The 26947-nt window shown below is 39.1% G+C and overlaps 3 protein-coding genes across 3 annotated transcripts; 1 reads left to right on the top strand and 2 right to left on the bottom strand.

Moving 5' to 3' along the window:
* Positions 1–8144: 8144 nt before the first annotated feature.
* rnf7 (ring finger protein 7) lies at positions 8145–15957 on the bottom strand. Its single transcript, XM_033976939.2, has 4 exons — positions 15747–15957; positions 15599–15646; positions 14877–15266; positions 8145–8159 (listed from the first exon to the last, which is right to left on the bottom strand). The coding sequence occupies exons 1-3, from the start codon at positions 15910–15912 to the stop codon at positions 15148–15150; spliced, it is 333 nt and encodes a 110-aa protein (XP_033832830.1). The 5' UTR covers positions 15913–15957; the 3' UTR covers positions 8145–8159; positions 14877–15147.
* Positions 11367–14059, bottom strand: grk7b (G protein-coupled receptor kinase 7b). The gene is made up of 4 exons (XM_033977098.2): positions 13469–14059; positions 12940–13377; positions 11805–12079; positions 11367–11694 (listed from the first exon to the last, which is right to left on the bottom strand). The coding sequence occupies exons 1-4, from the start codon at positions 14057–14059 to the stop codon at positions 11367–11369; spliced, it is 1632 nt and encodes a 543-aa protein (XP_033832989.1).
* A 539-nt stretch (positions 15958–16496) lies between the features above and the next one.
* LOC117380633 (transmembrane protein 255B) lies at positions 16497–26677 on the top strand. Its single transcript, XM_033977468.2, has 9 exons — positions 16497–16569; positions 17214–17353; positions 18009–18071; positions 18815–18904; positions 19510–19590; positions 19668–19753; positions 19825–19984; positions 26077–26181; positions 26411–26677. Exons 1-9 carry the CDS (start codon positions 16503–16505, stop codon positions 26564–26566), a joined length of 948 nt encoding a protein of 315 aa, XP_033833359.2. The 5' UTR covers positions 16497–16502; the 3' UTR covers positions 26567–26677.
* The last annotated feature ends 270 nt before the right edge of the window (positions 26678–26947 follow it).

A 26947-nucleotide genomic window follows, 5' to 3' on the forward strand; every position in this document is an offset into this window, starting at 1 on the left:
AACTCATATATCAAAAGTAAGAACATTACCTTTATTCATTCCTCAAATGTCTGCTCTGTTCTCAATTATTTCCAACTTGGTAGCGATCACAGAGTGTGGCTGACTTAGACTTTATAGCACTGAATATTGAACAATACATATTAAGTGCCTTGTGGCTGCTTACTTTACTTTTCCTTCGTTTTAGTTCTTTAAATTACTGGCAGCATATGCAGCATATGCACCAGTCGTTAAACCTCGGTGCCTGTAGATGGCTAGGTAAATACATGAATAAAATAACATTAAATATTCAAATATTACCAGATTATGCTTCTACTTGTGTTGCCTCAAACATTCATAAATTCTTCAGGCCCTTGACTTACTTTACTCTGCCTTTTAATCAATGTTTTGTGTCATCCTTGCATAAGTCACATAATCCAGATCTGTAGAGTATTTGCCTTACACTTTCTCCAGTCTAATTGATGTCCACTATGTTTTAAATGTGAGAATGCTGGCTTGACTGCCCTAACCATTAGGTCTTCCCCTCTGACCATAAAGGCCACTTTATGTGGCTGTACATGTGTGACCCACCAGTGGAAATGTCACCAGACTCTTCCTGGACATGTGCTCTACTCTCACTCTTTCACACACATGCCAGTCTGTACTCTCTGCAGCAATGCTGTTGATTTATTCTGTACATGTCTCTAGACATCTCCATATTCATGGGACTTTATTGAGTTACCATTGGACCATTTAGAGATAAACTTAAGAGGCCATGTAGATTTTAAATTTAAGCCATCTTCAGTATTGTTTGTCAAACAGGTTCTATTGGTTTGGGTGACTAGTCTACACTGCTGGTGGTCAGTGGCAACAGAGATTTTGGGTCACGTGTGGTGGCTATTTTAGCATAGACTATGTCTGCTTGCACAGCAAAGCACCAAATACACCTGGGTAGACACTTTAAGGGTAAACAACATAGGTTGTGCATGCTATTTGGTATCATATGTTTTGAGAAGACTAACAAGCTGGTACACTGTGTAAATATTTTATAGTCCAACTCATTTATTAGGCTGCAAAGTTCACAGGTTGTACTAGTTTGATCAAAATTAATTTTACTCTAAATTAGGGCAGGGTGATATGACAATAAAACTTTTTGGCACATCGCCTGTCCCTCCTCCATTTGCATAATAAACATGTACAGCAATGTATTCTGAGCATGTATTGTTTGTTGTTGTGGCAATGTATGGAGTGTTTCTTATCCTGGGGTGAGTTCTTGCGATCGGTCTTGATACAGTCCTCTGGAGCACATGTGCAGATCGTCTCTGTGAAGCCTATATGCCAGGGATTAGCACAATGATATGCGATAAAGTGCTCAACTGTTTTCCACACACTGCTCTCAGGGCCACAAGGGCATTACAGTCGAATAGTGTACAGACAGAAATAGCCGTCGAGATGGCGTCGCAGACAAAGTGTGACAAAGCGACATTGAGTGGTAAAAACACAGGAGGGCCAGAAAGCTGTGTGCCAGTGGCAGAAGCAACAGACTGCGAGTGCGAGATGGCAGAGTGGGAGAGAGAGAGAAAAAGGACGAACAAAGAACATATTGTGGGTGCTGGGGCGCTAATCGTCTCCTCTTAGGCTGCCAGAGACAACAGGTGAGAGCAGTTTGACTCCCCGCAGGCTGAACCAAGCTTTCAGGCCACTTTGTGAGAGGAGAGGCCAGGCAGGGGGCACGGGAGAACGCCGCTAATGCCAACTTAAACGGCAACAAGGAGCGCCCCATCAAAGGCTCCTATTGAGATGTGTGAAGGTATCGAATAGGTGTGTTTAACATTGTGGATCTCTACAGCCTTTAAGTAAATATTTACAGAACATCCCAGTTATGCAGCAGTTAGCTCACACCCGCACTAATGAGAGCTCACAACATCCGTTCAAAGGAAACAACAGCGGAGTCACAGGCCCCCACAAATAAAAAATAAAATGCCAGTGCTTTGATGTTTACAAGACACTGTGGGCTTATTTTGCGTTAACAATCTGAGCCATGGCAGCTGTCTGGAGAACTCTCACCTATAGAGGACCAGAAGTGACGGCCAAGAATTTGAATGGTTGAAATAGCATTCTATTGCATTAGGTATTAAGTTTCCAATTAAACATGTTAAGTCCTAAAAATGCAGCATGTTTTATAACATTAAGAAAATATTCAAGAATCTCAATAGTTAACTTTCTTTATGCAGACTTGGGAACAGTTTAAGGATTAACCTGAAATTTGAATAGCATAAATAGTTGTTTTTTTGTTTTGTTTTTTAAGTTGCAGAGCATTCTACTAAATGTTATCACCTATATGTGTGTGTATATATATATATATATATATATATATATATATATATATATATATATATATATATATATATATATATATATATATATATATATATACACACACACACACACTCACCTAAAGGATTATTAGGAACACCTGTTCAGTTTCTCCTTAATGCAATTATCTAATCAACCAATCACATGCCAGTTGCTTCAATGCATTTAGGGGTGTGGTCCTGGTCAAGACAATCTCCTGAACTCCAAACTGAATGTCAGAATGGGAAAGAAAGGTGATTTAAGCAATTTTGAGCGTGGCATGGTTGTTGGTGCCAGACGGGCCGGTCTGAGTATTTCACAATCTGCTCAGTTGCTGGGATTTTCATGCACAACCATTTCTAGGGTTTACAAAGAATGGTGTGAAAAGGGAAAAAAACATCCAGTATGCGGCAGTCCTGCGGGCGAAAATGCCTTGTTAATGCTAGAGGTCAGAGGAGAATGGGCCGAGTGATTCAAGCTGATAGAAGAGCAACGTTGACTGAAATAACCACTCGTTACAACCGAGGAATGCAGCAAAGCATTTGTGAAGCCACAACACGCACAACCTTGAGGTGGAACAGCAGAAGACCCCACCGGGTACCACTCATCTCCACTACAAATAGGAAAAAGAGGCTACAATTTGCACGACCTCACCAAAATTGGACAGTTGAAGACTGGAAAAATGTTGCCTGGTCTGATGAGTCTCGATTTCTGTTGAGACATTCAAATGGTAGAGTCAGAATTTGGCGTAAATAGAATGAGAACATGGATCCATCATGTCTTGTTACCACTGTGCAGGCTGGTGGTGTAATGGTGTGGGGGATGTTTTCTTGGCACACTTTAGGTCCCTTAGTGCCAATTGGGCATCGTTTAAATGGCCCGGGCTACCTGAACATTGTTTCTGACCATGTCCATCCCTTCATGACCACCATGTACCCATCCTCTAATGGCTACTTCCAGCAGGATAATGCACCATGTCATAAAGCTCGAATCATTTCAAATTGGTTTCTTGAACATGACAATGAGTTCACTGTACTACAATGGCCCCAGATCTCAACCCGATAGAGCATCTTTGGGATGTGGTGGAATGGGAGCTTCGTGCCCTGGATGTGCATCCCACAAATCTCCATCAACTGCAAGATGCTATCCTATCAATATGAGCCAACGTTTCTAAAGAATGCTGTCAGCACCTTGTTGAATCAATGCCATGTAGAATTAAGGCAGTTCTGAAGGTGAAAGGGGGTCAAACACCGCATTAGTATGGTGTTCCTAATAATCCTTCAGGTGAGTGTATATATTCTTTTTTTTCAAAGCTATGGGTTCCACAAATTTGACAAACATAAAAGACAAAAATACTTATTTTCTGCCTGAAACTCATTTTTGCATCTAATTGCTCAGTGGTTGGCCTTTGATGTTTTGGGACATTGGGGGTGATAGATGTGTAATCTCTAAAGTCATGCAGTTATCAGAACAAGCCAGTGTCTGGTTCAGAAATCTAAAATGTAGCCTTGATCATTTGGCACCGGAGTTCTTTCATGGATAAACAGACGTGGAGGAAGTATTGGGTTTTCACTGTTCCTGTACTTAGAGCAGAGATTCTCCAGAGCTGCACAATTGTGAGAGAAACCCAGATCATGATTATTTGTAAGTGTTTTTGATATACTGTCAAAGCAAAACTTAACTGTTGAGGAAATAGAGAATTACCGTTTATTTGTATATTCTGTGTTTTATTTTGTAAAAGCCACTGTAGATTAGTGGCTTTAGAATGTACGCTCTTATGATTCAGAGGAGAAATGTGTTTTTAATTTAGCTTATTTTATTTCACACAGGAGCGATGCCGGGTGGGTTGTGAAAAGGTTTAAATTTACTTTTTAAGTGAGCACCCACATTGAAAACCTTAGCACCCCCCCCAGCTCCGTCAAACAAAAATGTCTGGTGCCGCTCCTGTTTACACATTACTTATAAAACATCAGACATAAAATTATGTTCCTTACATTAGAAGTTCATTAGGTGAATCCCACTGAATGTAGTATTTAGTTGGCTCTTCTGAGACACCTGCTGTAACATGTCGGATAATGTAGTCATGGAAATATGAGTGGGTTCACTGGGAGTGTTTAACGCTAGAAAGCAGATGTGTGGCCAGTGCTGTAACATCTTCTGGCACAGCTCTGGCATTGGCACCAAACCGTCCTTCTGAAAGCCTACAACAACATGTGATATAGTTTTTTTTTCCATATCCTCCAGTGTTATTTTTGTTAAGTCTGAAATTTCTCAACATTGTGCATATTTACAAAGACAGGAAAAGTCAATGGAAAAAGGAAGCAGGGCATGGAGAGTTAACTATGCATTAAGGATAAACAAATGTATTGTAGACACAGCAGACCATGTCAAGAAACATCTGGGGGCAGCTTGGGTACATTCATTGTGCGTAGACTTGTCCTGGCATTTGTGCATTTGGTAAGCCACAGACCACATCCTCTCAATCGATGCTACGATAGTGCCCGGCCCATTCATCCATCATGCATTTGAGTGTAAAACGTCATTCAGCAGAGTTAAAAATATGAGTGGTAGCGTTACAAGCTGAAGGTTATAGATGACTGGCATGTTATAGCTGAAAGCATTCTCCACTACAAAGTTATGGCCACCGTGGCAGGACTCGCAACTTGAGCTCAGTCAAATTTTAAATGCCGAGAGATGCCTCGTAACAAGAAAATCCCAAAGCAGAGTCGCCCAAATTAGCCTGTCTGTCAAAACAAGATGCAATATGCTTTTTTTGTTTTCATACCACATCAAACTCTTTGGTGTAGCATAAAATATTTAATTAACTGTTTTAGCATACACAATATAAAGAAAAGGTTGTAAGTTATGTTTAACCTGTTTCCACTGACAAATTACCATGACCACAATGATGTAATTGTGCATGGAGAAGATGGTTTGGCAGTAAGGAGCAGCTGACTAGATGTGTTAGCAAATGGTTCAATAATGAGCTGTCTTATTTAGAGGAACAATATAAACAGTAATCATGATGGTGGGATTGTGGCATACCGCAAAAATTAATAGGTTTATTTCCCAGTTCATGTAAATAGAATTAACAAGTGGTTCACAGCAAGCCCACGGGAAATACTGTTAGACGGTCTGAGTTTTAGATCACACTATGTATGTTCTATGTATGTTCCTGATGAAGTTGTTAAATCAGGAAATCAATTCTACAAGACTAAGTTGGAAGATGTAATGGCTTGGACAGGCCTCTACTTTGACAATGTTTAAATTCTGAGTCTCAAAACAGTTCTGTTTAGCTGTGCACATGACTGAAACGGTTTTTATTCTGCACTCTTCTCTTTTAATGTTAATTTTATAATGATTATTTATGTTTTTAATTTGTTTGCATTGTGATTTTCTTAGTCTGTAAAGCACTTTGAATTATTTTGCATATGAATTGCGCTATACAAATAAGCTTGCCGTGTTTTGCCTTGCCTTGGACAATCTGAAAACAAAGTACGATTTTCATTTGTTAGAATCAACCCCCAAAAGTAACCATGGAAACATTCAGTGTACATGCAGTGATACTGACATCGAAAAACATGTCTAACTCCTTTTTGTGGCAATTATGTTCTAATCTCACTCAATTAGCCTCCTCTTTCCTTTTATAGACATTGCAGCTGTTACTTTGGGGCCAGATGAAGTATCTAATGAAGACAGAGGACTGCATCAGTTTCAAAGCGATACTGCCAAGAATGTGATTACATCCTTGCTCTGGTGGTGGTGATGGGCAGAAAGAGCTAGTCTGAGGAGTACCTGTGAAGAAATACCACATCATGGACCTGCTCATCGTGAGTAAAGAAGCCGTCTTTCCTTAGCTCTCCTTTGTTTAAGCAGGCCTCAGGATTCAAACAAGAGGTGGTTAGTCTATGCACACATCCACAGCTTTGAGCACAACGTTAGCCATTAGCGGTCGTAAATCAACACGGCCCAGATGTCTATGGGATTGTGTGACTGGAGCGAGCCGCGCATAACACAATATACAGAGTTTAGGGGAAGTGACAGACTGAAAGAGGCAGGTTATTCACGCGCACAATGGACTTGGCTGCGGTCCAGGCTGGCCACTGCACCAACTGTCAGTCATATTACACCGCTAACAAAGAATGCAATAAGTGGTGGTTAATTAGATCAAACTCTTAGAAAGTTACACCGTTTCAAAGCTAGAATTTCTGTTTTTGTGTCAAACTCATCTAACTCTGAAGAGTGTGCGGTTGTTATACCTGTCTGGGGTTTGCCAAAGACAACCTGCGAGGTGACGCATGTTGCGTTTTAATTAGTCTCAACTCAATCAGCTCTCATTTTCAACAGGCTTATTTTTTTTATTTTTTTATAAAGACTAAAATGATGCTAGTTCCTTCCAAAATGTTGGCTATATTAAATAAGAATACAACCCACAGTTCTCATAGACTGTAATCTACTCAGAAACATCACGCCAAACATAATCAGGTGTTGAAAGTAAGAGGTTTTACAATTGTATGAAATATAATAGTATTTTTTAAAATCACGTTTAAGCTACATTTGTGTATTGCATTTGATCCATTCTTCAACCAGCGCTGCTGGGGCAACTTATCAGGAGCAGTGGGTGTGGAGTGCCGGCTATGGGACCCATTTTCAGATCTTGAGCTGGTCTTGGTCAGGATTACATTATGTTTTTGCTTGTAAACTCTCCACTGAAAGGCTCGGCCCAGGAGTGAAACTCGGGACCTTCTTTCTTCATGCAGCAACAAAGCCCAGAAGTCTTGACAAGTTTATATTTATTATTTGATTTGATTGATTGATTTATTTAGATTAGATTAAACTAAATATTTTTACAACTTAGATCATCTTTGATTCATTTTGATTATAATATTCATATTTATCTTTATTTAAAATATTCTGTACATGTGGTAGTTAACACTTCCTTTAAATGCAAAAACCCAAATTGTATTACCACCTGCTGCATGTTTTTGCTGATGTCTTCCAAAGGATTTCTGTAATTGATACTATATTGCGCACCATTTATTGCTTTTGTTTGATATTCTGATCTTGATTGGCCTTGTGGTGGAAGCAGCACGAACATCACACACTTTAAACCAGCACCAACTCACATTTCAGATATTCAGGATGCAGTCACATTCTCAACTTGAAGCTGGATCTTGTGTTGGTAGGAGGCTTTGTTTCTTGAACAGATGTACGATAGTCTGCAGAAATTCTATGTCACATACTAGTTTGGGGATCTGTCATTTTTTTCCCATAGAATTCTTGCTTATATAAAAATTCGGACTGGCCCTTCCCATGACCATGGCCATTGAGCCAGTCTGTGACACATTACAGAAGCAAAGAAGATATTTTTAAAATATTTCAATTACTCAATTACTACTGAAGTGAAAGTAGCAGATGTAAATTTTTGGTGCTCATACAAATATTCTCTTCATTATACTGCGGCACAAGAGTCAAATTACAAATGAGTATGTGGAATAGAATCTCATAGAACATGGGTTTGGAAAGTTACAAGGCAGATTACTTTACTCCTCTGGCAGGTTCCCCACTGGCTGAGGGGGAAAAAAGTTTTGAAGCTGAATATGACACTAAATTACACAGACAGATGAACTTAGCAGTGCTTTGCCAAAAATGGAAAGGGAACAGTGGAGGGGTTTAGCGGAACTGTTTACAAGTGTGGATTAGTGTCCAGTGGAGCTGTGTCCAGAGCCTAGTGTAGGTCCTGGCAGCACAGGGCTCTGAGAGAAGACCACATGGAAACTGCCCATGGGCCTCCACGGGGAAGGGGATGCTGCGCACACATTCACCAGCTCTGTTTCTTTTGGAGCGGCCTGCAGGAATTCACTTATTTGTGGAAATGTTAAGAATTCTAGCAATGACGCTGAGAGCAGCAAGTTAACCCCGAAAACGAAACAATTCTCAAACCATCACAGTAGATACAGTAGATCCGCAATCTTAGATAAACATAGTGTGGGTGGCACTCTACAAACTTTAATCATGATAGTGTTAAGATTTGTAATTGGTTAACTCCAATAAATGAATATTAATAGTATTTATAATGGACATAAACAAGTCAATCATTTGCAAGTACATAAAAATGTGTTCCAAATGCTCCAACAACTTGTTACTCTTGCCTGACCTGTAGTGTAATTGAAATTTAACTGAAATATCAATACTTTGGGTTTAAACAGGGGGTATTATGCAAAATAGATTTTTTTTTTTTAGCTTTCTACCATGCTGTAACGTTTCCTCATCAAAAACATGCATGAAGACATTTTAGATATCATCCATGCATCTTTTAGTATTTTAGCAATCTCTCCTGGGTCCTTTTCAAACCCTTCTCACCGTTAGCTGTAAGATTCTATGCAGTGCTCAGTCCACATCCTACATCATCCATGCTCACACACAACAATTCTCCATAAATGTATAAAAACATCATACAAACTGTACACAACAACTTGACAAACCAGATGCGATGTGCAGTAGTTTAGGGGGGGTTGTGACTTAATGAGGGGAGGGGAGACCCAGAGCATTAAAAATTAAAGTGAAACTAATCAAAACATCTTAATGTGTTGTTTTCGGCAAATACAGCATTGTTTCCAAACAATAAAAGATAATATGGTGATCTAAATATGTTATGTGTGTGGAGTTAATACCCCGTAGAAGTAAAATAGTACTTTAAGTGCTATATTAGTAAAACCAATATCATCTTATACCCGTGACAGAAAATAGCATTTATAAAGAAACAAACACTATGAGATGTTCTAGGCCAGCGATATGATACTAGTATAATGCATCCTTAGTTTGTACTTGTTTACAGTCACTGTGATTGTCCATTATAGTGCTTTACATCATCTTCAAATATAATACAGTAATAGTGTAATAGGCCAGAGTAAACTATCCCAGGATGTGAACCTAATCCTGCACACAGGATGGCAGCAGTGTACCCTTCTCCTCCCTTAGGCTGACTCTTACTTTCCCTTTGCAGACAATGGTTTCTCTGTCCAACCACTTTCTTACCTATCCAATATTCACCAGTGCAGGCTCATTCTGACACACACAATCATATGCATGCTCGCCCACCAATCAGGGCTACTTTTCCTGCTGCTCATGCTCTGTGTTATCTGTGTGTTTAGGGACACCTGAATGGTGCCAAAGGAGGCTAAGTCATGAGCGCGAAGAGAGGAGCCCAAGATGCCAAGACCAAGCTAATGTGTGACACACGCCTTTGAAGTGAGTCCAGCGCATGGGCATGTAACAAACGCAGATACCAAATTACAGCCAGCTGCTTTGATCTGCAAAGCCCTGTGCCGTGCTACAGAGGTAATAAGATTGTGTCTGTGTGGAGGCGTGTATTTAGATGTGCCGGGCTTTGGCTGCTTGATAGTGGAAGCACAACTATGCTAAGAAAAGTGAAAGCAACAGTTCCTGCAAAACTGTGTGCATGATGGTGTTTATGTGGTGAGGGGCGTTAGTTAAGAGTGATGGGCCACAGGGAACTGAACCCTGGCAGACTCTCGTAGGCGGCTGCTAAAAACATGTTCTGGAGACCTGCTGCCGAGTTTGTCTTGTCATCACATCATCCACAGTGGACTTCCCACTGCCCTTCTCAAGCCGTCATGATCAAGTTGCATCTTGGATTTCTATCTGAAGCAGCCTCTAATCTCATAACAGAGGAGCGTGAATGGAAGCTCTTCTCAGGCTTGTAAGGTCAGACATCTATGGAGTTAGTACAGCACATGTTTATGTGTCCCTAATTGCCCAAATGTGTCTGAGGGTTTGGAGTGATTCACTGACTGATACAATTAAAGATCCGGCTGACATTACAGCTGTACTTGCGGTTAATACATGTGATTTTCGGCTGAGCCGGGCTACTGGAACAGCTGATGACAGATGACATCTGTGGTTTGAGACAACCAACATGAGGATCATCAAAATAGCTCCGGAGCTGTCACCTGAAACATCCAGTGTCATCACCAAAGACTCACTCGTTAACAAGCAGACATCAAACCTCATAGGAAAAAAGATTTATTTTATTTTATGCTCTATAGGTAATAGGTGTACAGGAAAGTAAACAAGTAAACACATTATTAGTAAAAAATAAACCCTCAGGTTAATAGTGTGAAACATTATTAGGATAGCAGGTCTTTAATACAAAATTCCTGCTCAAGTTTGGCTGGGGCATCTTTATGTTGATATGTAAAAATAGCACGGTCCATGTTTGGACATGTAGCGTGCCATAGTTAATTGTAAAGCTGGCTTTGTAACATTGTGCATTGCATCAAACCCCTTTTCCTGTTTATATGCCATTTAGAGCATTTCACCATTTGGAAGATATAACATTATATTTGGAATTGCAATTGCCTTGGCAATAGTGCACATTTTTTATCACTTTAAAGCCCATAGGTATGCTTAGTTCTATACTGCATGTATACGCAGAGTGTTGTGAGGTTGAATGAATGAATGTTGTCAGCAATGCTCATAGAAAACCAGCACATACATGAGATGAAGTAGAAAATAAAGTGGAATAGCTATTTGCCTTACCAGATCTAAGTGTTCAACTCTGACAAGTTGGCTGGAGCCCAGGATGTCACAGTGTGAAATGCACATAAATGGTCTATGGTGGCACCTGGTGGTGAAAGCCTATTACTGCCTTGCACTGAAGTTGCATAAGATCATTCACTCACATGAGCAAAAGGCATTAGAGGCATACATTGACCCCTTAATCTTCTCAGCCAGTATGGCACATGGCTGCAAATAGTGATAATAATACTGATGCCTGTGCAACCGCAATGCTCTGTTTACAAACATATGTTAACATTTAGTTATGCCATGACTGGCGGAGTGATGTAATGGAAAATGTCTCTCCAGGAATAGAAAGTATGAAGCGCTCAAATTGACTATGCTATTCACATTTGTTTTAAGGTTTTTTGATGACATCTGATCAAGTTTAAGGTATTTTTCATATTGTGACAGGCACTTGATTCATAAACTGCTGTACTGGCGCTTATAACTGACTACATAATGACACATGTCCTGGATTTTGCCGTTTCGTAGCCATGTCCATTTATTTGGAAGCAGTTCAAATCATCAAACACTCCAGTGTCGATCATCTCCTTCTGCCACCGTATTGGCACTGCACCTGTGCTGAACTCCTTGAAAAATTTCTCATCCTTAGCATCAAGATTCACGTCCTCTTCCTCTGAGATGTCTTTGAAATCACTCATATCCTTCACATATACTACATTAGACTTTGGCACCCAGGGGGGCTCCACCAACCCTACCTCCAGACGGTGAAAATTGATATTCTTGAAGAAAGCATGCTTGCGGGGATCATCTCCTGTTCTGTAATAAAAGTGACCTTGTTGTGTGAATCTGGGGCTGGAAATAACTTTTTTATGTGATAATATTTCGCTATTCACTAATCACCAGTAAATTTCCATTCTTCATCTTACCTGTTGCAACCAAGGCGATAGTCTGTCTTCTTCTTGAGAAAGCGGGTTATAATGTCTTTGGTGGGCTCATTAAAGTTTTTGTGTTCAAACTTGACATTGTCCTCCAGTGTGCGTCGTGTCAGCTCAGAGGTCTGCACCTTCTCTCTGAAATCTTTGAAAGGCAGTCGTGCAGCCACCATCTCGTAGATGCTGCAGCCCAGAGCCCACCAGTCCACTGATGTGCGGTAGTACTCCTGCTTTAGAATCTCTGGAGCCATGTAGCCTATGGTCCCAGCCTGACCGTGCACCAAAAGAGAAAAGGTTCACATTGTTCATGTAAATTGGCATTGCACTGAGATGTCTATGCTGTAGATGTAGCTATAGACCTACGTTGCTAAAGGGATATTATAAAACTGTTCTTTTTCTTTTTCAGGTCTAATCTAGTAACTCAAGAATCTACCTCTGTAAATGTTTTCTTATCAGCTAAAGGCCACCTTCAGCTGCGACATGAAGCGAACTTGAACAAAATCAAAATCAAAGTCTTGGTGTGATCTAGTTCCTCTGGGCCTGTAGTGGATCTGCCCTATTATCTCTGTCCTTCAAGGCCATAGCTGGTAGTAGTTTAAAAAGCTCAGACAATGTCATTGAAGTGGCAACACATTTTTGCCACCAGTGGTACACACAGGTGGGATTAAGGTCACTGACCTTTTAACAGGATTGAGCAGGCCACACAAGGCCACACTCTGCTTTCTTGTCTTCAAAATAGATAAGACCCCTATCATATCAATTTCTGTTTCCTAGACCTGTAGCTTTTTATATAGCTATATAGCTTTGTCTATGGGTGTATGTGTGGTGCAGGTTTAAGTGCATATGGCAGGTTTTCATGTTTTTCTCATTTTTACTTGGTTTGGTGGGAAAGTATCTGTGGTAAATATTTTGACTGGAATTACCTCTACCTCTGTATATCACATCTGGTGCCTGCGTCCAATCAGGAAGTAAATTAATTAACTTCACCAGAATGAAAAAACAGACAAAAGTACATAGACTTATTTGTTTTTGTAATGCCTTAAATATAATTATCTTACCTACGTTTTAGTGAAAAAGTAGTCTAACCTGTCAGGTGCACTTGAAGCTGCTGTGAGGTCAGGTCACTCACCTTTTGGCAGACAGTTTTGCCGTTGGGAAGCTCCACTGCCAGCCCAAGGTCTGACAGGCAACACTGTCCTTTACTGTCTAGGAGCACGTTCTCTGGCTTCATATCGCGGTAGGTGATGTCCATAGAGTGAAGATGCAGGAGCCCACATGTGATCTGAGCTGAGTAGTAAACAATACGATCCATTCGAAGACCCCTCGACCCAAGATCATAAATGTGAAACTTGAGGTCTCCTCCGTTCATCAGGTCTATGACCAGACACAGGTGGGTCTTGTTCTCATACGCATAAGCAAGATTTACAATGAATGGACTGTTGACCTTCTCTAAGATGTGCTTCTCCAGAAGGACTAGTTGTTCACCACCTTTCTTTTTGAGGCATCTTTTGTGAAGCTTCTTGCAGGCATACATCTGGCCAGTATGTTTCACCTGCACTGCACATACCTGTGAGAAAAAAATTATAATACAAATTTTTGCATACATTTTTGCATACATGAATTGTCAACTCAAACTACCTAAAATAATTGACACCTACCTCACCAAAACCACCTTTCCCCAGTATTCTGAACTCATAAAAATATTTGTCGCTGATATTTTGTTTCTCATACTCTTTCCATTGCAGAAACTTGTAGTAGAATGGGCTTTCTAGATATTCCAAAAAAGGCTTTCCCTTCAAGAACTCCGTTGTGGCTTCTTTGATTGTGCCGATAACCTCTTCAAAGTTGTCTTCTGAAAGATTCTCTAGAGCTTCAGCTCCATTTCCAGTTAGAAATGACAAAAAACTCCTTGAGCCAGCCTGACTAAACATGTTAATGATTTTCTTCTGGGTAAAATTCCTGCTTACACCTTCAGCGTAGTGCCAGTCTTTTAACTCTTCTAAGAACCTTGCAGCAGCCATGTATTTTGGATCAGAAGTGAGAAACTGGTGGAACAGCCTTTTACCTATGGGTTGTTGCTCACACAGTGACTCGTACTGCTTCACCACTGCATCCTGGGACCTCAGACTCTTGGGTTTGGGCAGTGAAAGGCTCAGCCTGCGTCTTCTCAGCTCAGAACGGTCCATCTGCTGGGCCTTCAGGTATGCTGTGTTAGCCACCAGGTTCTCCAGTACCCCCGCGTCACCCATGGTGGATGTATCCTTTATGGGACATCACTTTTCAAAGGTGAAGACAGGCAGAGCTGAGCTCCTCAGACCCTAGCATCCTCAGCTCCTGATGAGCATGTGCCCCTGTTCTCATGGATTTGTAGGAAGCCAAGTGCCTTTGGATTCTGATCTGCAGACAGCACTAGGGAAAGCAACTTATGTGGTTTGAACTTAAGAGGCTTTGTGAAGTCTTTATTTAGAAATGCAAAGTGCCTGTGCACACTAACTGGACTGCCATCATGATGTAGTAAACCTATGACCAAGTAAGCTAACAAGTAATCTTTTTTTCATGACTTAACAGTTTTAATCAATAATTTAACCTTAAACCTTCTTTTTAAACTACCAATTTCATATAATTTAAAAATTACTTAATATTTAGATGGAGAAAATTATTTACCTCTAAAAACTGATCAGCTAATTTTCTTTACTTTAATAATGGAAGTCCAGTGACCAGTTCACCAATAGATAGCTGATGTGAAACCTGTTCCACCTCCCCTCACGACTTTTGTCTTCACACTGTCAGACTGCAGTAATCTAGATAGCATCTAGTAGTGAAGTGTGAGAATACAACAAGGGCTGGTCGGCTATTCTAATGTATTTACAATTATCTGTCTTGAGCAGACCAAGAGGTTTTAGTAGCAACCTTTCGTATGCTCTATAATAAGGAAATAATAAATATTTATAAAAGAGGCTTAAAGTATTTGGGTTACAATGGGGCAATTTGAGTCAAAAGATAATTTTAAGTTAAATTAAGTAAACAGAATACACATTGTATACTTTTATTTTAACACACGTTCACTAACAGAAAACAACAAGAAATAACCTGTAAAGCATTGTGAGCACAAACACTGTTGCAAATATTTGACCTTATGCAAAAACCCACCATTTCCAGTTTTGTTTACAGTCTGTGGTGCTCAGTTTTTTTGTCCATTTTCCACTGGAAATCCTGGAACATGCAATTGGACATAATGTGCAGAGTTGGTAGTGTCAGTGATTCTGCTGATGTTAATGCAGTCTATGAGGTTATATAGATCTGGACCAAATGGCAGATGGCCAGCTGGAGCAGCATCTTATTTTCCAATTCTCTGAACAACCCAGTCTTGCTGGCAGAGAGGGCAGCGATTGTTCTGCTTCACCCAAAGAGACATGCAGCAGTTGTGAAAAGAGTGGTTGCATTCTCCCCATACCACTGGAAAAAAAAAAAAGTATATATATATATATATACACACACACACGCGAGATATCTGTGGATGCAATACTAAGTAACTAATACAGTAAATATAAATCCTATTTACCGATGCTTTATAGGGGCAAGGTGTCTTTGCATAACACACACTGTGATCACCAGTTTATTATTTGTATTTTTTTCCCCTCCAAGCTGGCATTTCCATTTTCACAGATTTAAGTTAAATATCCCACAAATTGCCAGCAGATCTAGCTAATGCTAACTATTGCCCTGTAAAAGCTAAACTGTTATAGCGATGCTAGAGAAAAACGGCTGAGAGTTAAACGTGTCCTTACCAACACAGTCCTCTTGTTTATTTTCAGCCTGGCATCGGAGGCAAGCGTCTGGAAATGAAACCAAAAACTGAGTACCTTAGCAATGTGACACAGCTAACGTAGCCTCTAGCTAGGCTAAGCTAATCAAGCTGTCACTTTTAAGACTTACCCATTACTTGAACTCGACAAATGGCACAAGTGTCACATTCAACGTCCCAGCTCCACATGGCTACAGCATTCCACTTCTTTAGTGAAAACATTTTGTCTCCACCTGACTTTGAGCCTGAAGAGGTGTTGTGTGAGAGGACTAGCCCCGGCTCGTCACTGTCATCCATCTCTGAAACACGGTAAAGTCTGCGAGCCAGCGTTAGCTTTGCGAGCTAAGCTAAGCTAAACAAAATGGATGATACTCGAACCTACGAAGCTACCGGCTAATCTGTTTGCTTCTGTGTACAGTTAGCATGCAATGCACTCAGTAGACTACACATTCTGCCGCTATGATCGAAAGAGGGCAGTATTGTCAAAGTTGTGCGTGTATTTAATTTGACAAGACCTAGTCCAGACCTATCGCCACTTGTTCTTGCATCTAGGGCTGCCAGGAGCCATACCATAATTTTGTTCTTGCATTCTTTAGGAAGTACTTCTTGATCTTAAATCACAGTAACTCAAATAAAATCCAGTTTTATAAGTTTAAGTGTATTTTCAATCAAACATTGTCAAACATATCTATTTTAGTATTGTTCACAAAATATTGTTTAAAATACTGTGATAAACATCTGTAATCTACATATTTCATATGATACATAAAAGCAGCGGAGGCAGAGGTGGAGCTGAAGACACTCCTGCAGCTCCCTGAAGCTCAGCCCTCATGTGTCAGAGACCCTGCGTTTAAACAGTGAAGTAAAAGTACTCTGTGTTTGGATATATGATGACTGCAACAATACCTGCAACACGGAGCAGAGACAAACTGATCCCAACAAGAAAAGCAACAGGTAAAGATCCACATGGAATGAACCTAAATACATGCATGTAGTCTAAGAATATGATAAGAAAACCTTTGTCACAAAAGGAGAATTACTTTTTCTTCAGCTTTTTTCTATATGTTTTTTTTTCTCAAATTTGGCTTTTAAAATTACGTACAGACCTAATGTGCACCATATAGGCCTAATATTTATTTTGGAGTGTATTCATATTTTTCTGAAGCACCATGAATGATGTAACCTTGCAAAAGAGGCATACCTCCTCTTTAGTTAAACAAATACGTTGTTATTATTTATACCTGGACAGTAAAGTACTGGTACAATTGAAAGCTGCATGTTGGTAATAGGCTTTAGAAATTTTGTCAAAGATTAATAAAATGCATGTCATTATTATTTAAAGCTGGCTATTATTATCACAACACCAATTATTTGTAACAATTGCATGTTCTTATCATGCATCATTTTAAAATGCAAATTATAACTGAAGAAGCACTACTTCATCTTTTTAAGACAAATGATAAAGTGAAATAAATCCACATTGTTGACACTGAAATATAAATATAAACACAAGCTAAAGTAGCAGCTGAGAGAGTTGAGAGGGATAAACTTTCTTTTATTTTTATTGTGAAAAAGCTTTTTTCTTTTGTGATTGCCAGAGCCGATGGTGAGACTTAGGCGAGCACTGTGGTTGGCACTGAGCATGCTCAGTTTGTCTCTGCTGCTTGTGGCACTGGGAATTTATACAACCACCCTGACAGAGACAGTGAGTGTCTCTGGCTACGCTTCTGGGATTATTGTAAGTGCTAGAGTTTGTGATAAATCATTGTAAATAACATAGCACTGATATTGAGAGTGAATGAGAGTTTTTATGAAAGCTGCCAGCTGCACATACAGTAAACGTCCCACTGTATTTGGTAACTATAACAGTACTGTGCCATGCTCTTGACTCTGGTCAAGTGACATCATTAAAAGAAAAGAAGTTGTTAAAGTACAAACATATAGATTGCTAAATAGCCAGAAATTACCTAGATAAAACTCAGTATGTTGTATGATAAATCACCTCCACTTCATGAAAGGCTTTAGTCTCACAATCACAACCAACAGCCTTGCTTTACTCTTTTTGATCTATAGTAGTAGTTTTATGAGCAATGCAACATTCAGATATACAGTGTGTAAAATGGTTTTATATGGCCATAGTAGAACTCCCTGAAAATACGTGGAAATGTACTAAAAAAGGGTTAAAGTATCAATGAGTAATGCATCAGGTATATGTGTAATTTGCCTTCATTTTAGACCTCACACACTCCCTCCCTCAAGATCTTTAGCCCCTGGACATAAATATTTGTAAATGTGACTACATTCTGATGTTGTGTTATAAATTTGAGAACACTTGTCTTCCTGGAGGAGTTCACTTTGTTTTGAATCACACTTGTATTGTGTTGTCTTTGCAGTTGACCTTGGGATCCTTCCTGGGGCTCTTGGGACTTGGCCTGGAGGAAAACCGCAGGCATCTGGTATATCCCTCTACTTTTCCCTCATTTGCTCTTCACACACGCACCTATGTCCTCAATTGCACATTTTCCTCATGTTTATCTTACGCACACCCTGTCCTGATCAGATAGGATATTGCTGCTTTATGATTCACAATGATGTGACACTAGATATATTTCTTTTACTTTCAAGTGTAACAGTCAGTTTTTATTGTGGACATCAAATTTTCATATTCATTCTGTTTTTTTGCAGTTAGGTTTACTTTAGATTGTGATAAGTTTGGTATAAACGCTTCCACTAACAAACAGTTCTTAAGTGCTAAAGCAATTGGCAGTGGGGGGACAACTATTATGGATGAAAGAAGTATTCTAAAGGAGAAAATACAGTGCACCTCCACAATACCAGGCAATTCAATACAACATTGGCCCTGTATTACAGTTGGTCAAATCAGTTATTATTTTGTTATTTAAATCTCACTGATTATTATATTTTGAATAATAATTTTATATTACGTCTATGTGAGGCACAGCTTTTGCTTCCCATGGCATATTAGGTCATTTAGCATTACACATTTTTGTAAGGCTTTCATCCTTTTTACCAAATTACCAAAATACTAAAATTATGCCAGAGAAGTCAATGAAACAGTGAGTGATGTTTGTAAGTAGATTGTGTTTGTGAATGGTCTGAGTCAGGTTCAAGAAGGTTAACATGAGATTCTTTGGAAGAGATCAAACTTTTTCTATTTTCTTTATCTTTTTGCCATTAGATAACAGCGGCCATAGTTTTCCTCAGTTTTGGAATCATCACATCTGTCTTGTGCCTGATGATAGATGGAGCATCCATTGCCTTTAACATGGTGAGTTAACTCCAGGTATATCTCGAAAAATCTACTAGATAATTAATTTAAAACATAAAGATACATCAGGCCACAAAAGGCTGTACACTCATGGGAGACTATGCTGTTTGATTCTTTATCTCTGAGATTTTCTCACAGGTTGTGATAAAATTTGTGTGATCAAATCTGTGAAAATGTTGTGAATTACGTGCTGTGAAAGATCTCAATCTAAATGGCTCCGTCCCTGTAGCTGTCCAGCTGTTTTTGGCTTCATGCTTCCACATTCTGGACATTCTGGATGACTGAGGATATTTACCTCGTACTGTCGTTTTGTTCTTCTCTCTTCAGCACCTTGTCTAAATATGAATTTAGTGTGGGAAGTATTGGTGATTGAGTTGGCCAATGGCGCAAATTGGCAGCCTTGTTTCTGTCTATCCCAGGGCAGCTGTGCACCAGCTTTTTAAAGATTTACAGTGCAGAGGAAAACTCTTAAAGAGGCACTATTAGCCTCACCACTGACCATAAGCTTTATACTTTGATGTTTTTTGGCAATAGTCTTTCTGTTCTATGTAAATGTTTTATAACCCTATTGATGTTAACATAAATTTGTATATATTTAAATCCAGGATATGCGACCATTAAGAGCAGGACGGTGTCAGTATTACAGCGGTGGAAATGGTTACCTCTATGAAAACTACTACACCACAGTGAGTGTGACATGCTGCATGCAATGTTGAGTCTGTATTAATCTGATAAACTGATAATATTTGATTTGCCACTTTAGGTTTCATGTTGGAGTTTAGAGGAAACATGTAACATAACTGTCAGAAGTGGGACCTGTTATTGCTGTGATCTGTACGGCTGTGCTATGTAAGACAGAGAACTCAAATACTGTTTTTGGCCAATGATGGGAAACTATATTTGTCTTAATATGATTTTAGTGGGGGATACCTGAACAACTACTATGAGTTTGTGGGAGTTCATAGCTGCCATGATGTTTTCACTTTATACTTTCTCATCTGGAGTCTGACGGGTCTTAACCTTATGGCCTTCTTCATGGGCATCCTTACCACTGCAGTGCTGGGCAGCATCAAGTACAAGGTAAGATACATTAAAAAAAGACTGTTTGGAAATTGAAAAATTCAATTACAGCTGGATAGATACAATTTATACAATTTAACAACAGCAATTACACTGTAAAAATAAGATTACATTATTCACTAGCAATTCAGTAAATGCAGTTTAAAGGGCTTATAATATTGCATGATTTTATATTTTTGTGATCAAATTTTTTATTCAAGTATCTCAACTGCAGCTATACAGGTTACAATCCGATTACATTTTTCCCCCTTTTTCACCCCAAAGTAAAATAATGAAAATGAAAAGGTTTGCATTTCTTCCATACAATAATTGCAAATTTCCTCCATCCAAAGACATCAGCGGAAATTGCATTATACATATTCATTATGTACTAAATATAAAAAGAAACTGAGCGTACACAGATTGTGTATCTTTCATGAATATACAGTTTGACAGAAGCATCCACATAGTGCAAAAACCCCCCAAAGCAAAACGTAATATATTCAGATCTCGATTTTGGCTATTTATTTTATTTATTTATTAGTTTATTTGAATAGGGACAATGCACATTAATCGACATTTCTGTAAATGCGCCAGTATTAGCTATACAGCTAGTTTCCAACTGCAGTCCCTATGGCAAGATGTAAAATGCCACCACACATAAAATACAAGATTATAAAAAGTTAGTTTGGTAATTAGTAAAATGTTTTAAAAGTTAGTACAGGTAAGTAGGCAATTAGTAAAACACTGTGATACAGACAGACAAAATCTACAGACAACACAGAACAGATGAGGCTGGCAGGCAGCACATGGCAGCACAATTTCACATTTGATGATCACAGGCTTGATTCAGAAGTAACCATTTTTTCACCATGATTTTAAAAGTCCTGAGTGACTCCACGCTTCTGATGTGAGGCGGGACAGTGTTCCAAAACTGGACCGCTCGAACTGAGAAAGCAGATTGGCTAAATGAGCTTTTTCTCAGAGGCACAACTAGATTGTTTGAGGCAGCAGCTCTGGTGTTTCTACCACTCTGTGTAAAAAATTTAGAGAGTGGAGGAGGAGCAAGGCCATGAAGAATTTTGAAGACCAAGTTAGCATCCTGAAATTTTACTAGATTGTCCCAATTTAAAAGTTTATGTTTGCTCAAGACTTTACAATGGTGATGGCGAAAAGGTTTCATATCCAGGACTTTGAGAGCCTGTTTATAGGCTGACTGGATTGGTTTCATTGTTGTCTTGCAGCCCTGAGACCAGGAGGTGACACAGTAGGTCAGGTGAGGCATTATCATTGCATTAAAAAATAAATTTGCAGCTTCTTGGTTTAAATTATGCCTGATATGTCTAAAATTTGCTATATTTAGTTTCACTGTTTGGGTGGCCTTCTTTACATGTTGTTTAAAAGTAAGATTTGAATCTAACACAACACCCAAATATTTATATTGTGTCACGATACTTATTTTCTTACCCGCAACAACAACATCAGGATTTGGGGAAGTTGATGGTCTTTTTGTAAAAAACATGCATTCAGTTTTTTTTACATTGAGATGAAGACATGATCCAGTCAGCCAATTTGAAATATGGGCCATAGATTCAGACAGTGTTTTAGCAGTTTCATCTTTGTTTTTTCCATGTACATAGATCACAGTGTCGTCTGCGTACATTTGTACCTCACATCCAGTGCACACTGTTGGCAAATCATTGATGTAAAGACTGAACAGAATTGGTCCCAGGATAGATCCCTGGGGGACTCCAACATTGTATGCCAGATGAGATGACAGTGTGTTATTAACTTTAACTGCTTGTGTTCTATGTTGTAAGTAAGATTTGACCCAATTTACAGCATCTGGTGAGAAATTAAATTGTGCTAATTTTGAGATGAGAATTCTGTGATTAATTGTGTCAAATGCCTTTTTCAAGTCAAGGAAAATGGCACCGACCACACCCCCTTTGTCCATTTTAGATTTTACACTTTCAATGAGAAAACAGGTAGCTGTGTCGGTGGAATGATTGGTTCTAAAGCCAAACTGCAAGGGGTGCAGTCTGTATGGTGAGTTATTGAGGTGGCACAGAAGTTGGTCTGCGACACACCTCTCAGCTATGTAAGTTAGACCAGCAAAAAATGTTTTTGTCTTTTGCTCCATGCATTCTTGCAGCAGAAAACTCCAGCTGAATTATTTCTCGGTAAGATAGAAGCCACCCTTTTACAGTCAGAGGTTGAAGTGACTTCCATCACCATATTACAATTTTTTTGGCAGCTATGAGGCCTGCTAGTAATGCACGCCGTTCATTGATTGTCAAATTGAGTTTGGAGATATCATTTAGCAAAATGAACCTCTGAGTGCAGGGGATGGATACACTTATTAATGTAGACAGTGTCTTTGAGACATTTTACCAGAATTCTGCCACCTCAGGACACTCCCAGACCATATGAAGAAACGTGCTGTTTTGTCAGTGCAGAGATCACAGTGAGGGTTGTCTTTTATTTTCATTTGATATAATCTTCTAGGGCACATATGTCAAACTCAAGGCCCATGGGCCAAATGCGGCCCTCCACATCATTTTATATGGCCCTCGACAGGCTAAATTAAAAGGTATGATGGTCTTAAAATGTCATTTTAGCAGGAGACACAGTTACATAGCCTTATTTTTACATCTAGGCAAATTCATATGCAATATTTGTAACTTGAATAAGTAATAAATGGAGAAACAATGAATAAACAAGTTAAAAAACTAGCTAGATTTATTTTACATCTGGCCTTTTGAGGGCCGCTGTTTTGCTGCTGTGGCACCCGGTGAAAATGTGTTTGATACCCCTGTTCTAGGGTATAGGTTGGCTCGATTAATTATTTTGTAATGAATCATCATTTGGGATTCCTGAGATGTTTGACCAGATCTGATTCGAATCCAACTCTGAGTGATCCCTCAGTTCACTTTTCCAAAGCTGCTCAATAGGTCAATTTTTCTGTGAGCTCTTGACAAGTAATTTATACAGATCAGAAATCCTACCAGAGCTTCCTGCTTTAGCCAGAATAATGTAGAGGGGGTGATTTTCCAGCATGCACCCCCAAGGAACACCATGGGTACGCATTGCTGTGCTCAACTGTAGGTAGAAGAAAAAAGATGTACCTGGTAAGTTAAAGCATTTTTGTTGAAACTCTCTTAGTCCATTCTGACCTATAATATTACTGAAATCACGGACCCCTTTTTGCTCCCACGACAAAGAAGAGATGGGTTTCTTATCTATTAGAAGTAAGTGGTTATGAAAGATTGGTGTCTGAAGGAAATATTGGACATCTTTCCCCAGTAAATTGTTAACTTTGCTCCATACAGCTCGAAGATGTGTAACAATGGGTCCATAATGGCTTTTAACGGTTTTATGTGGCAATTTAGCATGTAACAGGCTGGGCATAGTATGAGGTTTAATCAAGTGTGCTTCAATTGATAACCATGCTGCAGATTTTCCAGATTTAACCCATGCAGTAAATGATCTTAAAGCAAAGCACAATGAGTACCATTCAAAATTAGGGAGGCCCATCTCTCCGGAAGATTTTAGCTTATATAGGGTTGAAGCCCTGATTCTAGGCTTTTTTAATTCTAGAGAAATAGGCTTATAAGTGAGTGTAGTTTCTTAAAATAACCTTGTGGTGAGGCTAATGGTAGCATGGAGCTCATAAAGTTTATATGGGACAATACATTCATTTTGATTACGGACATGCAAGCCTGAAATTACATTGGGAGAGAGGCCCCCCTTTTAGTTGTTTTCAATCAGGGAATCAAGGGAAGAATGAATGAGGACCCCTAAATAATTTATACTTGCACGATTTTATCTATCTGAATATTTGGGTTGTGTCCTTCTTCAAAATGGAAACACTCTGTTTCTCCTTGTGATGTCAGTAAGTGGTAATACAGGAATTGCTCCATTGTGTTTTTCAGCACCATACACTTTAGAATCATTTTGATTGTCTCAGCCCAAGGTTTGCTTAACTTTGAAGTTTCAGCTATTGTTTTAGCCTCATTGAAACTGCTTCACTCCTCAGTGCATCAGCAGATATTAAAAACTTTCTATTGACAATCTCTGCTGTACAAAAGGTAAAACAAAAATATTCAAAGATAAAAGCAACAACTTAAGCTTATTCTAGAATACTGAAGAGTGAATCAGTTCAATTCAGGTTGCTACTAAATAACATTGCAAGGTGAAACAAAGCATTTTGAGCTTTACAGACAGGCTAATAATCCAGGTTTACTCAACTGTGTGTGAATGAAACATACCTCCAGGTGTGTTTTTGAGGAAGTAACAGCATTATAACATGGCTAAAAGCTCACATGTCAGTTTTGTGTAATATAGGACTAATATAGTCTTGATAATATTTTTATAGCTTTTTCACATTACATTAGTGATGAGCTTTGTCTATTCCCCCGAGTACAGTTATATTGTGTAAGCATTCTTAATGTTCTTACTAACCCTATACTGACAGCAAGCATTATTCTCTTGTTCACAGCCTTGTATTTCAGCTTGACACTAGATCTAATCTGATTAGGTTCATCCCTGTACCCCTTCATATGTCTGTGGTGTAGCTATACACATTCTGACCTAATAAACATATGTCAGATGGAGGCAGTGGCTTGTCGAGTTCACACTGAGACAAGAGTAATGTCTGTGGTTCAAACTGTCCATCTGAAATAAAGAGTGGATCTGGGTGTGTTTGCTGTGTAAAGTAGACAAAAACAAAACACTGGAGTAGAGTTTCATCAATAATGAGGATGACGTGTGAGTTCTGTTTCTGTGGAATCTCAAATGAAAACAGTGAGGACAGAGCAGAATGGACAGACATAGATTTTACATTATCTCTTGTATGCTTGAACCAAAGATCCATTGTCTTATGGATACAAACATGTTTATGAGGTCTGAATGACCCTAGGCTCTGAAGGGCACAGGCTCTTCTCCTGTGGATGTGATTCACTGCCTGCTGCAGTGATTGATACACTGATCCATAACTTAAGGCTATTGAGTATGTAACTGTAGCATCTCCTGCTGAGTAAATAGAATAGCTATAATCGGCTGATATAAGATATTTTATATAAAAAAACAATATAGGAAAATGTGAAATCATTAACCTTGAGCTTAGGACATTTTAATACATGTTAAACTAAATTTAAAAATGCACTAAGTAACTTTTCCAGTGTGGTTATGTTATGTTAGCTGCAATGTTCCATATTATTAAACCTATCTAACATGCAGTTATTTAATTACAGGTGTTTTTATTGCTCTTTTTATTCCCTTTGCTCTAACTGCACATTGTTACACACAGCACAAATCAGCCAATCAGCAGTTTGCAAAATGTATAGATTTATAACCTGCAATCATTCTGGATTGCAGTGCGGACAGACCACCCAAAACCCAACCCCAACAACCAACACAAAACATAACCAAAGATTATAAAGGCAGTAATTGTATGCTGCAGCACTGAACTGGTCTGAGCGACAGGCAAGGCGTGAGGGGATGTGTCGTGAGGCTAGATCACCATGAAAGACTAAACCACTGACCTGGAGTATGTGGTACCAGATTACAAACATGAAAACAACTTCCAAAGATTTAAGGCCAGAGAATTATTTGCTTTACAGACATTTGTCATCAGAGTACAAACTATAGCAAACTATAGTGTTGGGGCTCATTCTTTTCAGTATGTTTTAGAGTCATATTTAGCCTCTCGGGGCTAAATATTGCAATTTGGGTTGTTTTCTAGGGTGGAATTGGAAGAGAGTTTGAATTTTAGAGTTAGAGTTGGAAAATAGTTAAACTGTTAGGGCCAATGCTTGTGATGGCACATAAGGACCTCTTTTTAAGACTCAGTAAGGATTTTAGTGTTGAACGTAACATTTTTCTCAAGTTATACGACACTCATTAAAAGTATCACTAAAGATTCTTTTTTTAACTGCATTTTTTGTAAGCAGCCCTAATGTTATGTCTACATGCTTATCAGGTTTATCTATTTTATTGTAATATTGTAATTTAAATCTCCTGAGCTGTAAAGGAGGGAAACACCCAGGACCACCCTGTGTGCTGTCACGTCACCATCTGTAGCTCTAACTCTGTGTGTGTTTGTGTTTCAGAGGGGTCCTGGCCTGGGGTCCGAACCCACCGGGAGAGGGCTATCCTCTCCCTCTGCTCCTTTGCTGATGGATGCCAGCGCCCACACCACCCCACAGCTCCACCCGGTCAGTGTGGAATACAGAGCTATCTACGCATTCAGTTCAATGTAGTTATCTTGGTGTATGTTTTATGTGGTTCTTATCCCTTTGGTCCCCCAAGATAACTATATTGAACTGAAGTATGGTGTCTCATTTCCGCAACTGAATTAAAAAAACGTAATTTACAGAGCCTGAAAAAGTGGTGTTAGAGAGAATAGGGAAAACATATTTGACTTTTATATTTGGTCTTTTTCAGGGAGCATCTTTGTACATTCCCTCTTCATCATCATCACCACCAGTAGCAGAATCAGTACCACATGTCTCCAGTGTGTCCCAGAGTTTTCCAATGACGCTGCCTTGTGGAACAGATTTTAATTCTCTCCACTTTACCCCTCTGTCTTACCGGGCGTGAGATCACCACACACATATTATTGAATGTACTGTGGTTCACTGTCTCATTCACCCTTTACAGACAAATCATGCTCTAAATAGCATAGTATTCAGTTTTATAATGTTTTTATATGTGGGCCTTGTTGTAATGCCTTTATTTACGTGCAAAAAGTTGATTTGTGTATTATTTAACAATTGCTTCCCAATAATGCTTGAATCTTCAATTAAGTTATTGGCACGTTTTTTTTTTTTTTAGCTAATGTGACATTGTTCTGTTCTGTTTACAGAAGACCACAAGCACATGGCAGAGGCACTAACTTGTTGGCAAAACTAATTAAACTCTGTGGGTGCTGAATTGTGGGCAATTTCCCCTCATAAAACAGATCCAGATAACATTAGAAAA

Source organism: Periophthalmus magnuspinnatus, chromosome 13 (genome assembly GCF_009829125.3).
Source record: "Periophthalmus magnuspinnatus isolate fPerMag1 chromosome 13, fPerMag1.2.pri, whole genome shotgun sequence".
Lineage (NCBI taxonomy): Eukaryota > Metazoa > Chordata > Actinopteri > Gobiiformes > Gobiidae > Periophthalmus > Periophthalmus magnuspinnatus.

What these genes read in the sequence shown, in the direction of transcription:
- grk7b (XM_033977098.2), bottom strand. Translation starts at nt 14,059, where the DNA reads ATGGGTGACGCGGGGGTACTGGAGAACCTGGTGGCTAACACAGCATAC. An exon ending in GCAAAACTGTCTGCCAAAAG is followed by an intron (nt 12,080 to 12,939) that starts GTGAGTGACCTG and finishes GTGCACGGTCAG; the next exon opens with GCTGGGACCATAGGCTACAT. An exon ending in TATCGCCTTGGTTGCAACAG is followed by an intron (nt 11,695 to 11,804) that starts GTAAGATGAAGA and finishes CTTTTATTACAG; the next exon opens with AACAGGAGATGATCCCCGCA.
- rnf7 (XM_033976939.2), bottom strand. Translation starts at nt 15,912, where the DNA reads ATGGATGACAGTGACGAGCCGGGGCTAGTCCTCTCACACAACACCTCT. An exon ending in TTGTCGAGTTCAAGTAATGG is followed by an intron (nt 15,647 to 15,746) that starts GTAAGTCTTAAA and finishes TTTCATTTCCAG; the next exon opens with ACGCTTGCCTCCGATGCCAG. An exon ending in TAAACAAGAGGACTGTGTTG is followed by an intron (nt 15,267 to 15,598) that starts GTAAGGACACGT and finishes TTTTTTTTCCAG; the next exon opens with TGGTATGGGGAGAATGCAAC.
- LOC117380633 (XM_033977468.2), top strand. Translation starts at nt 16,503, where the DNA reads ATGATGACTGCAACAATACCTGCAACACGGAGCAGAGACAAACTGATC. An exon ending in CCCAACAAGAAAAGCAACAG is followed by an intron (nt 16,570 to 17,213) that starts GTAAAGATCCAC and finishes TGTGATTGCCAG; the next exon opens with AGCCGATGGTGAGACTTAGG. An exon ending in GATCTGTACGGCTGTGCTAT is followed by an intron (nt 19,754 to 19,824) that starts GTAAGACAGAGA and finishes ATATGATTTTAG; the next exon opens with TGGGGGATACCTGAACAACT.